Source organism: Meles meles, chromosome 1 (assembly GCF_922984935.1).
Source record: "Meles meles chromosome 1, mMelMel3.1 paternal haplotype, whole genome shotgun sequence".
Taxonomy (NCBI): domain Eukaryota; kingdom Metazoa; phylum Chordata; class Mammalia; order Carnivora; family Mustelidae; genus Meles; species Meles meles.
The window spans coordinates 17404649-17417794 of record NC_060066.1 but is presented as its reverse complement, the minus strand read 5'-3'; the positions used below and the strand labels follow the sequence as shown (position 1 = coordinate 17417794).

At 43.0% G+C, this 13146-nt stretch overlaps 1 protein-coding gene and 1 pseudogene across 1 annotated transcript in view; one reads left to right on the top strand and one right to left on the bottom strand.

The window, feature by feature from the left end:
• The window catches only part of DERL1 (derlin 1), a 28316-nt gene extending 18077 nt beyond the window's left edge, over nucleotides 1-10239 (bottom strand). Inside the window, exon 1 of the mRNA XM_046017939.1 lies at nucleotides 9879-10239. Coding sequence (XP_045873895.1) covers nucleotides 9879-10031 — 153 coding nt within the window. The 5' untranslated portion in view covers nucleotides 10032-10239. The remainder of the gene's footprint in view (nucleotides 1-9878) is intronic.
• On the top strand, nucleotides 2406-2938 carry LOC123939113 (annotated as a pseudogene).
• Nucleotides 10240-13146: the final 2907 nt, after the last annotated feature.

The window sequence follows — 13146 nt, the reverse complement described above, 5'->3', positions numbered from 1 at the left end:
GATACAACTCCCGACCAGGAAGAAGTCTTTCACAGCTTTTATAAGTTTTGGATAGACCCAACCACCAAAGCTGAATTACCTTACTGCTCGTAATATTAGCCGAGTTACCTTATTGCTTGTAATATTGGAAAACTGAGCCTCTTGGGCTAAATATACAACTCCATCTGTGAATAAAATTTTGCATCTTATTCTATTGTTTAATTCACTGGCTAGTACTCCCAGAACAATGTTAAAGTACAGTGACTGAAGTAGACGACTTTCCCAGACCACAGGAAATACCAGCATCGTGCTGGCTTTGGCCTCACTACACTAAGTACGAAAGACATGACCCCCGCATCAAGGAGTTCTCAAGTAGTGGGTTATCCAAAGAAGCAAAAGACTGATCCCAACGGAGGGGGGAAACTGGTCTCGGAAAAACAAATACAAAGTCCGAAAGGGCTGCAAGAGCACAATAAACAAACAGGCACTGCTGACAATCCGGGTGCTGCTGGAACAGAGGACATTAGCTGTGGGGGCTGGCCAGACACCAAGCTGCCCAGTTACACTCTCCAAGTGCAAGAATGTAACCCTCACAAGTTCAATTCCACCAGGAAGAAAACACGCTTTCTGGAATATCCGAAAGAGCTACTTTCCAAGAAGCCTGTATTAAACCAATAAAGCAAAACAGGTCAAAACTCATTTTGATTCGTTCACAACTTCATCATAGATAGAGTACAGTTCAAGAAAAAGAACACTGGAAGTGATCTGAGAAGGCCTAGCTGCAAAGTCATAGCTTGTGATGCTCGGACTTGCCTCAGTTGGCATCTGTAAAAGGAGAATGATCTACTAACACTCGCCCTACTTTGATTAGTGGTTAAAAAAACAATAATAATAAAATAAAAGTGTGGTCCTCTCATCATTTACATGCAATGACTCAGGAGACAGATTTTATAGTTGAAGAAACAGAATGAGAAAAGGTTAAATAATAGCTAGTAAGCGGCGGAGCTAGAATTTTATCCCAGACAGCTTGACTCCAAAGTTTATGACACAAAACCCTGATTTTTTTTTACCATGTCTCTCACCAGTGATATCATTATTACGAGGTATAATTACAATTAGGAAACGTTTTCAGTACTACTGTGCTTGTATAAGCCTGATTCTCCCTGCTTATGAAAAGCACTGGGAGCTAAGACCAGAAGCAAGCAAGCCCTGGCCTTGGCCCTTAAATAGCCCTGGGGCCTTGGAAAAGTCTAGACCTTTGCGTTGGGGCTTCATCTACCCAGTGTCGTCTGCCCTGACTCCACCTTCCTTATTCCCAGATTTTGTAAAAGGCAGGAATTAAGAAAGTGGATTTAAAAGGTCCTTTGTTTAAAAAAAAAAAAAGGTATGCGTAGGTGTATGATTATTACAAATCTCTTAGGAGACACACACTGACATGGTTTTTACAAATTCCCATTTGAAGCTACCTCCATATTCCCGTAAGTTACTCAGGGCCTCATTCTGGAAAAGAAGCCCTGGTTTTTTCCGCCTACATCTTTCACTAACACTGACGACATGACACTATTTTTAGCCACTGTGTGCACCTGTGCTTTGGAAATCAGAGTCTGTCAAAATATCTCACTCCTTTTCCCCTTTCATTAAGCTTACCCTTGAGTTACACTTGGCTTTCATTGATCTAAGAGACTTAATATTATTTTTGTATTACTTTAAAATTATAATTTAAAAACACCAGGAAAAAGCTTATCTCTTCAGAAAACCACAATATACTTCTGAAATCCCCACTGAGGTCCCCAGCTAAATCCCCTCCTTTGCTCTGATATGTAAATAGTTAGGATAAGAAAATGGCTTTTTGTTTTCAGGGCTGGGAGAGGTTGGCAGCCCAAGCACCCCGTCCTCACCGCAGCATTTTCATAAAGAAAGCTGGGCCCTCATGAGAGTTTAGGTGATTTGCCAGAGCTCCTCACTTCAAAGCAAGAAATCCACATCTTCACTGGCTTATAAGGGTTTAAGAAGGGGAGAAGGCAGTGCTCTTTAGTTACTGGTCCCAAAACTGTTGAGAGAGTGGGTTGCAGCTGTCCTTGAACTAAAAATCTCCTGAACAACCTGCTACTGAAATCACTGCAGATGCTACCCAGAGTCTAAAGTGGGGTTTTTAAAGTACCCAAAACAGAGATTTTTCCCGAAACAGTATGGACCGATTGACTTGGAGTTAAGAAATTCTACGTAAGTCACCAAACAAGAAAGAGGGGGAGCACTCCAGTGCAAATGCTGATGTTAGCTAAGTGTGGGCTTTTTTTTTGGACATCCTAGGTAGGCAAGAAAAACAAATGAAAGGCACTCAGGTTCAATTGTGGACTTTGAAAGAGCTATTAGAAGCCATCCATTCGAGAAACAAGAGTGGGGCGTGAACATGGGGAAGCAAAAAAAAGCAAAAGAAGTATGCGACCATGAAGCGAATGCTTAGTCTCTGAGATCAGAAGCTTAAGGAGAAAGATAAACTAAAACCTAAAAACAAAGATCCCAGTGCACTCAAGGAAAGAGAAGTCCCCAACATCCTTCCCGCTTATTCTTCCCATGTAACATACAGCTGGGCCCACCTTACCACACCCCAGCTTATCAACTTTCCCACTCAGGTCAAACTTCACTGGGTACAGTCATAGACGAACTGTCTGTGCGCCAAGTGTATCCCCCTAGTATAACTGAGTGTGTCATGGCTGCAGCTGAGAAACCGGAGCAAAAGTACCCAGCGGCTCTAAGGACTGCCTAGGACCCAAGATTGGAACCACTACCATGCGCACAAAAAAGGAACCTATGCAGATGACTGCTGAGCACAGGGAGTAACTCAGCACAAGTGTTACACTATGACCACAGTTCACTGGGACTTGAACAAAGGATCGGGAAGATCCCTGGAGTTCCCACCATGTACATTTCAAACCATGGACCCTTGCCTAGTACGTGAAGTAGAGAAAACGAGGCACAGGAAGCAAATGGACAAAAGCACGGAGACACAGAAGTGGAATGACTGCTTGGCCTGCACAGACATCTACCAGAAGGTTTTTCTAACATAGGGGAAAGAGATCTGTACCCACATCTGAAGCTCCAGAGGTAGGAGGTGGCTGGGCGGGGTCCTTACAGGATATGCTAAAGGGTTTGGATTTCATGGGAAGGTCAACAGGAGCTTATTAAAATTTTAATTAAGGAGCATAACAGGATCAGATTAGATATTTTAAATGATCACAAGGTAGTATAAGAATAGACAAATAGATCATTGAAATAGAATAGAAAGTCCATAAACAGACTGATATATTTATGGCAAGTTGGTGTATTATCAAAGTAGTATTTCAAATCTATGGGGAAAAGAAATTTTACTGGAAGGCCAAATAGTGTGGAATAATTTTTAGTGCGGTCAGAATCCTGATTCCACCAGTTACTATCTGTATGAGCTGGGCACAGGACATAACTTTGGTGCCTTCCTTGTTCCTTCTTTAAAAATGTGTTGTCTAATCGTCAAAACAAGCCTGATAAGAGGGGATGAAATCAAATAGTCCATGACACAATTTAAGTATTGTTCAGTAAATGTCAGTGATTATTGCATTAAAAAGAAAAAGAAGAAGCCATTCATTCTACTCATAGGTATGTACTCAACAGAAACGCACACCTTGGTGTTCACCAAGACATGTACTGGAATGGTCACAACACTACTCTTTTGGCCCGAACTGGAAACTGTCCAAAATGCCTATTACCAGTAAAATGGGTAAAGAGATGGTCATCTAGGGGCGCCTGGGTGGCTCAGTAGGTTAAAGCCTCTGCCTTCGAATCAGGTCATGATCCCGGAGTCCTGGGATCGAGCCCCGCATCGGGCTCTCTGCTCAGTAGGAAGCCTGCTTCCTCCTCTCTCTCTGCCTGCCTCTCTGTCTACTTGTGATCTCTGTCTGTCAAATAAATAAATAAAATTAAAAAAAAAAAAAGAGATGGTCATCTATGGTAATCTATCTATAATTATGTGCAACAAAATGGGTGACTCCTAGGCACTGTCACAAAGAGACCAGACACAGAAGAGTATATACTGTAAGATTTCATTTATATAAGGTGAAAAAAAAAAAAAGGCAAAAATAGTCTGTGATAGTAGTTACCCTTGGAGGGGGCAGTTATCAGAAGGGAGCTGTAGGACAGTATGGTGGGTATTGGAAATGTTCTCCTTCTTGATCTGGGTGCTGGTCATATACAGGTATTCAGTTTTTAAAAATTCAACAAGCTATAAATATATAATACATACACTTTACTACCGGTATACTAGTAATTCCATAAAAAGTTAAAGTTATAATCTAATGGGCAACCTTTAGACCACAGACCACAGCACAACTGTCTGAAGTGGACAGGGCTGTTAAGGAAAGCTTTTAAAGCTGTACATACCAAAACCCTAGCCACTGAAGCTCTAATCCAAACCTTGAGGCTACTTCTATGCTCAGTCTATAGACCAAGTTCATCTCCCTTCCAGTTATGTGCATAATAGGTCTCTCTTCCCCAGTATACTTTTTTTTTAAACTTTATTATTTAATGTATTTTTTTTAATATTTTATTTATTTATCTGACAGAGAGAGATCATAAGTAGGCAGAGAGGCAGGCAAAAAGAGAGAGGGGGAAGCAGGTTCCCTACTGAGCAGAGAGCCCAATGCCGGGCTCGATCCCAGGACCCTGAGATCACGACCCAAGCCGAAGGCAGAGGCTCAATCCTCTGAGCCACCCAGGCACCCCAACTTTATTATTTAATTCAATTAATTAATATAGAATGTATTATCAGTTTCAGAGGTAGAGCTAAGTGATTCATCAGTCTTATATAATACGCAGGGCTCATTATACCCCATGTCCCCCCTTAAGGCATTTATCCCAAAGAAACAAATGTAATGATCTGAAGGGGTACCTGCACCCCAAAGTTTATAGCAGCAATGTTCACGATAGCTAAACTCTGGAAAGAGCCCAGAAGTCCATCAACACATGGATAAAGACAATGTGGTATGATATATATAGATGTAGACAAAAGAATGAATATATATCATATATCATATTTATATATATGAATATCACTAATCTGCTAGGGTTGCTGTCATCAGGGTTAAAGGGGATAATGTAAGCAAAAGCTTGGCAAATATAAGCACGAGACCCAAATCACAGATCTCGCTGGTGCTACCTCTTACAATTCCTGAAAACGAATCATTGCAACTGAGAGTTCATCTCTTCTCATCTAAAGTCAGGATGCTTTTAAGGGGGCAAAATATGGGATAATAATCCAGCAGTTATATTTCAAGTTGAGTTACAAATTAAAATTAGAATCTTCCTGCCCACAGAGAAAAGGTAGTGATGACAGGAATTATTATTGGCTAGAAAATAAAAATGGGCACTATTTTTTAATAGATTATTTACCAGACTATTTACAGGGACTCTGCATTTTTCTATATGAATTTAACCTAACAGAGGCATGAAGCAGAGAACATACCTCAATTTGAGGATACTTGTTTTTGTTTCTAAAATGAGGATGTGGCTATATGTATATGGAATTTCTACTCTCCCATCCCTCCAAAAAGTTGTCCTTAGTGGATGAAGCACTTTATAATCAATGGAGTTAGATCAGAGTCCATACGGTATTAAACTATCCCCACTGTCAGGTAACAAAATTGAGCCTCGGAAAGGATAAGTAACTTGCCTAAGGACAGAGCACCAGTAAGGGTCTGAGCCAGGCCTGGGGAACCATGACTCAACTACTTGAAATCCCATGTTCATTCTATTTTAAGGGAAAGCAGATAACTGACTTGGAAGAAATCACCCTCAAGAATGTTTGCTAAACACTGAACTGTGTATTTTGGTAGATACTATGCGAAGGAGTTAGACGAGACAGCTCAGAACTATCTTTGACTCACTGAAGTGGAAACCGTATCCGCAGCTGTCTACCAAGTGTCTACTTGTCTCAGGATGCCTGTGGGAGCTGAATGAGCAAACACGGAAGCACCACACACACGGAGGGGGGCGACTGATTCCGTCCAAAGCAACCAGCAGCCCCGGGGGACGATCTCAGACACCTCCGGGGCTGCAAGAAATTACCACCTCTCCCCTAGTTAATCAAGGACCCAGACGAAGACATTTCATCATTATGAACTACTTGATGGATGACTGTGAAATGTGAGGGACTAGGAATTTGGGACAACAGCGTAGTGAGTCTTAACACTCCGACCCAAACTAAGAAAATAACACTTGAAATTTTGCACTTCCAAACCAACAGGCTACTCAGACGAGATCTACAGATGAGAAGAAGTGACTTTCATCCCTTCCAACGTGAATCCACAATTCTAAATCAGGTTTTTTTTTTTAAGCTGTTCAAGACTCAGCTTCTAAGGAAAAGATGAGCCTCTAACAGAAAGCACAACATGCGCTGTTTGTCACACATCTGCCTCCGAGACGCAGTTCTTCCTTCCAAGGCTTCGTTCACAAACGAGTTCCTCTAGGTGGATCTGAAAGCGACATCTGTCCAGAATGGGTAGGAGCCAGAGGAGCAGAAAGAAGATAGAGACACTGGCCTTTTCACAGGTGGATAATCAGCATGCTGTCCCTGCTCCCAGCAGCTTCTCCCCGGGCTCGGGATGAGCCCCGATAAGACAACGTGTGGGAGATGGGAAACGCATGGGAGCTGGGATGAGTGAGGGTTCTGATCATCAAGACACCGCTGTCAGTATTTACCTGGTCTCTTAGAAAGGTTTTCTTACTTCACTTATCTGCACAAGTGAGCGAGACTCTGCAAGGAGGGCCAAAGAGCCAGTTTTGACCAGATCCTTCTCACAAAAGGATTTACAACCACTGCTCCTCCTGTACACACAGTACCCAACATGCCACTCACCAGGCTCAAAGCACACGACATTCCCTAGGTCACAAATAATTACCAAAGCAAATAAATAGAAAACAGTGTGCAATTCTGCCTGCGGGCCCGAATCGTATTCCAACATCCAACTGCCTACTTAACTTCTGCATCTGGATGCCTAAGAAGGATCTCTAGACTTAACGTGGCCAACACAGAACTCTTAATCCACCAAACCCCCGCCCCAAAACCTACGCCTTCCTAAACATTTCCCATCTTGGTAAAGGGCTCCACCATCGCCTGTGGAAACAGTGACATCTCTGAGTGCTGCTGCCTTCAGCCTTCCCCCCTTCACATCCATTCAGCAGTAACCTTGGGCCGCTCAACTCCCAAATCCATCCACTTCTGTCTTCGCGGCCACCCTGGCCCAAAGCATCATCTCTCTCGCCTTCTAACTTGATTCCTGCCTCTCCCCATATCAAGTCCATCCCACAGGCAGTCAAAGCAATCTTGTCAGTCTTCTGTTCAAAATGTTCCAAAGTGGGGCGCCTGGATGGCTCAGTGGGTTAAAGCCTCTACCTCTGGCTCTGGGCATGATCCCGGGTTCCTGGAACCCGGGATCATGCCCTGCATCAGGCTCTCTACTTGGTGGGGGGCCTGCTTCCTCTTCTCTCTCTCCCTGCCTCTCTGCCTACTTTGATCTCCGTCAAATAAATAAATAAAATCTTAAAAAAAAAATTAAAAACAAAATGCTCCAAAGCCTTCCCGGTTTATTTATTACTCCTATTTATTTCAAAATAAAGTCCAAGCCACAAAGCCCTGAGCGATCCCAGTCCAGGCTACCCTTCCATCTCTGCTTTACCATACTCATCCCACATTATTTCTGTCCTCACCTACCAATCCTCATCCCTACAGCTGACTCTGGACTTAGCTAACCACTCTTTCTTCTGTTTCTAGGCCCTGCCTCTCAGCCTTCCACTTACTATTTCTTCTTCTTAGACAGTTGTCCCCAGAGCCAGATCCTCCCAAAGCTGGCTCCTTGGCATTCAGATTTCAGTTCAGATATCATCTCTGAAGCTTTTCTGAAACATTCTATCAAATGTTAAGTCACTCTCTATCACACGCCTCTCTTTCTTCATGGGAGCTCAGACTTTCTGTCCTATTCACTATTGTAGCTCCAGCGCCCAACACTAGTAAGTGCCAATTATTTCCACGCATCAACCAACATGAAAGCACATGCTATGTGCCAGGCACTATTCTGTTTAACAAAGATAGCAGTAAACAAGTCAGGGGTCTGATTCTCATGGAGCCTGATTTTCTGAAGGGATGCCGACTAACAGATGCCAACAGGTGATACGTAGCAAGTAAAATTAAGGATAAGGGAGATGGTGTGAAGGAGGAGTACTATTTTATGTAGAGCAATCCTTAAAGCCTTGGCAATAAGGCGGCAATGGGGAAGAGACTTGAAGAAGGCAAGGAAGTAATCATGGTTATCTTCCTCAGAGAAACAACATGCGCTAAGGACCTGAGGAGAGAGTTGGCTGAAGGAACAACAAGAATCCCATTGTGGAGCCTCATGAGTAAGGAAGGTGGAGAGTGGCAGGAGACGAAGTCAGAGCAGAAGTAGAGGGTCTTGTAGGCCACTGAAAAGACTTGCATTTTACCCATATGAGTTGAGAAGACATTGGAAGGTTCAGGGCAGAGGACTGACGGACTTGGTTTATATTTTAAAAGGATAACTCCAGCTGTCTAGAGAAAAGATAGAAAAGAACTGGGCTGAAATGATAATGGCTTGTAATGGAAAATGAACAGGGACCTGGATACATATCTAAAATTGAGCAAACAATTAGCTGGCAAACTGGGATGTGGGAGAAAAGTCAAAGATGATTCTATGACTACTAGTTTGAGCTCCTGTAATAATGGAATTGCTATATAATTCTAGAGCAAAGGACAAAGGGTATCCAGTTTGGGACATTTTAAAGTTGAGATGCCTATTAGTCATCTGAGTGATAAATTCCAAACTGACAGCTGGAAATCAGAAGACAGATATGGACTAAAAATATGTATATTTGTATTTGAGAGTCTTCAGTGTATAGAATGTATTTAACGCCATGGAGCTAAATGAGATCACCTACAGATGGGGAGAGTATAGAGAAAAGTTCCTATAACTGATCTCTGGGGCACATCACAACAGTTAAAGGTCAGGAAGATGAGGAACCAGGAAAAGAGTAAGAAACAGCAGTCAAGAGGGGGAAGACAATACACTGTTAACTACATGTCAATTAATGTGCTCAAATTAATGTCAGATCTTAGTATCTGACCTGCCACGGATTAATGATCTAAATCACAGACTCCAGTGAATAAGGATCATGTGGGAAACTAATACTCTCTTGCCAGAAATACTCTGGACAGTTTCCTTCATACTTAAACAAATAACTAGGCCTTCTATTTCTGGACCAATTTACTCTTTACTTAGTCCTTCATACATTCTACTACATGCCAGATACCAGGTACGGACTGGATGAAATGCAAACAACTCTTGCATCTGACTTCAAACTACTCCCACAAAGAGGGGTGTAAAAAAAAAAAAAAAAAAAAAAAACCAAACTCCATTAATACAATAAGAACTGGATGTTGAGTAAGTTGACAACCACATGGCACCCACGTGGGTGGCAGAGCAAGGTCAGAGGGCACCTGCTCTGGGTGGACCCAAGCTGCTAATCACCGGCGCCCAAAAGATTAACAACTATCACAGAATTACCTTCCCGCTGCCTCCTTCTCTGAATGCAGAGGGCGGGGAGCATAATCTTAGAAGGGCGAAATCAGTCGCTTTTTACCAGGCCAAACCCACTGCTCCAGCCATCCTGGCCATAGAGCTCCGGACCCCTTCGCCTCCACCCCGCCCCCCGACCACAGGACCCGCCCTAAACCGCTGGAGCGGTCGCACTACAAATCCCACCAGGCACCACGCGCCCGCAACATGCCGGTGTACGCTCCGCAGCCGACAGGCCTCCTGGGACCTGGAGTCTCCACTCTGTTCGTCGCTGCTCAGTACCTGGAAGCGATAGAGGAAGGCTTCGGGCCAGAGGAAGAAGTAGGCCGGGCTGATGAGACCGAGTTTGCCGACCAAGGGCACCGCGACAGTGGCGGCGAACCAATAGCGCGTGATGGCGGGGATGCTCCTGAACCAGTCCCCGATGTCCGACATCTTCGCCTTTTAAGTGGCCAGAACAGGCACAGCCGTCCCACTCCCCGCCCCTGGCCCCTCAGGACCCGGCCCGCTCCGCGAGTGGAAGGTGTCGAGGCGGAAGCCGCCCAAGCCGCGGATAAGAAGGCGGAGATGGGCGGACGTGGCGCCACCGAATTCGGACGAGCGAGGGAGCGTTCGAAGGCAAACTTCCCCTTCCGGCGGCTACGGAAGACGTTGACCAGAAGTCCCGCCGCTTAAAGGGCAAGCACGGATTTTTGCCACTGGGCTGAAAAGCTCGGCGGTCCGGGGGCGCGGCCGTGGGGGCGGGGCCATAAGGGGTGAAGACACGACTGGTGGGAAACAGTGGTTGCCAGGGGCAACGGCAAATACTCCAGCCAATGGCGAGGCTGAACGCCTGCTACTTAGTTCAAGCCGGGTTTGTAATCCAGGTGGGTCTTCTCGGGCGGTGTTGAAAAAGGAAGGAGGAAAATCACACTTCCTCGTTTGTTCTTGCATTCGACAAATGTTTGTGCGGGGCTTAGCAAGTGTGAGGTGAGTTCTAGGCACCGGGGATCCTGCATCTATCACAGCTGTCGCGGTACCTTCTCTCCTGAAGCTAACATTCTAATGAGGAGAGGCAACTGCTAAATAAGTGAATATGGTAATTTCAGCGAGTGAAAAAAGTAAGGAATATAATAAAAGACGATGATGCGGTAGAGTGGCGGGGTGGGAGCAGGGGAGTGTGGAAAAGATAGCTACTTTAGATGAGAATGGTCAGGGACAACTTCTTGGATGAGGTGACCTTTGAGCTGAACCAGCCCCCTACCCCACTACCGCCCCAGGCAAAGAACTGGGGAGTTTAACACGCCGAGAAAACAGCCGCTCCAACCAGCTTGGAATGTTGGAGGGGCTGAAAGTAGAAATGATCTTAACTATCAAGTAGGATTTTAAATTACAAGTAGATGAGAATCCGTCCTATTCTTAAAAGAATCTGAAAAAAGATAGGAAGATAGAACTTTTCCTGTTGTTTTCAGATGTAGGTCCTGCAGTTTAAGTTTGATTACACTAAAGAAAAAAAATTGATTAAGCCATTCAATAAAAACCACTAGGGACATACCTGTAGTCCAGAATTGGCTTTATTTGCTCCAGAAAGGGACACTGCACTCTAGAGGAACCTGGACCATCTCATCAATCAAAAGAGTGAGTGAAGTAAAATTTTGGTAAAATTTAAATGAAGCAGTGTTTTGATGGGTTCAAAGCAAAGCAGTGCTGTCTGTAAGTGTTAACATCAAGCCTAGGCCTGAGCTGAAAAGCAGATCCGAGGTCCTCTTTCCTTTGAAATCTCAAATTTAGGATAAATGTGGACTGTTGGGTCTGAAAAGTCCTTATCGAAAGATTTGCACCTAGATTGAAAATCGTGTGTTCGAATGACCCATATAGTTCAGATCTGGTGGGGGAGAATGGAATTTTCCATCTATACCAATAAAATTTCAAACAGCAAAGTGTGTTCAACAATGGATTATTTTATTTTTTTATTATGTTAGTCACCATACAGTACATCGTTAGTTTTTTGAACAATATATTATTTTAGAAAACATTTTTTAACACAACATCCCTGATGTCCATTAGCAAAAAAAAACAGTTTTTACACAATAAATGGGCACTAAATATTCCACAGTCTGACAAAAACATGTAACATTTGGGGACCTAATGGATATCAAGCATAGTGAATATATGAGAAAACTCATTTATACAAAGCTGGTACGAATATAAATTAGTAGAACCTTAGAAGATAATTTTGATATACAATAAAAGCCAGAGCATTGTATAAATAACATAATATTTGAAGATACTGCCTGAGATTCATTCTCTGCACCTCCCCACTACCCATTGTGTCCAAGGTACAATAAGAGAAAATGGGTTATCTAGCTTTTGTGGAAAGCTAAGGAAGGTTTCTCTGATGAAATTGTAAAAATTACAATCTCGCTGTGCCTTAGTTTCCTCATCTGTAAAATGGTAGAAGGGAGAACAATAGTACTGCATTCATAGGATTGTTGTTAATATTCAAATGAGATAAATTCATGTCTAGGCCTTAAAGGAACATCAACATTATTACTATTCTCTTTTCGAAATGTTTTACAATGAAAGTGTATCACTTTTAGAAATAGAAATCTGCATTTTCAAAACCCTATCCCCTTCCACCGTGTGATTCTAATCCAAGTTATCTGCAGACCATTCTTTGAGAACCATCAGACTAGATGGACATTCAGGATTTTCTGTTTCTCTCTGTAAAATCACCATATATTGTGATAAACTATCTGGGCAATAAAAAGGTGGTTTATTCTTAGCTATCTTAAATAGAGGACTTCCCCAATGTTCCCAAACAGCTTGCTCTAGACTTTAATTGCTTAGCTTGTAAGGAAGTCCCTGTGTTACTGTCATTAACACAAGTCATCATTTAAAAACATACAGATAATGATTAGGTAAGTTCTAGGAAACATTGTGGAAGCATGGGGGAAATAGACGCTCAGATGAATTATTGATGAGAATATACATTGGTATAGTCTCTCTGGCAAGCACTTTGGCAATACTGAAACACATTTCCAGGAATTTAAGCTTTAGATAGACTCCCAACTTTCTGTTTTCTTAAGTGCACAAGAGATTGGAAATATCTGATTATCCATCAATAAGAAACTAAACTATGGTTTATCCATATGATCAAATACTATCAACCTTTACTGGAAAACAATAACTTCCTACACCCCAAAATGGAATGATCTCTAATAATATAGCAATAAGGACCCAAGAGTTACAGTACAATGTACACACTATGCCATTACATGGTTGTATTGTACAGAAGGCATACACACGGAACAGCAGTTACCCCTGGGAAGGGAAACTCAAAGGCTGGGAGACAAGAGTAGGAAAGAGACATTTTACTGCATATTCTTTTATACCTTTTATTTTTTAAAAGATTTTATTTATTTATTTGACAGAGATCACAAGTAGGCAGAGAGGCAGGCAGAGAGAGAGGGGGAAGCAGGCTCCCTGCTGAGCTGAGAGCCCGATGTGGGGCTCGATCCCAGGACCCCGGGATCATGAGCTGAGCTGAAGACAGAGGCTTTAACCCATT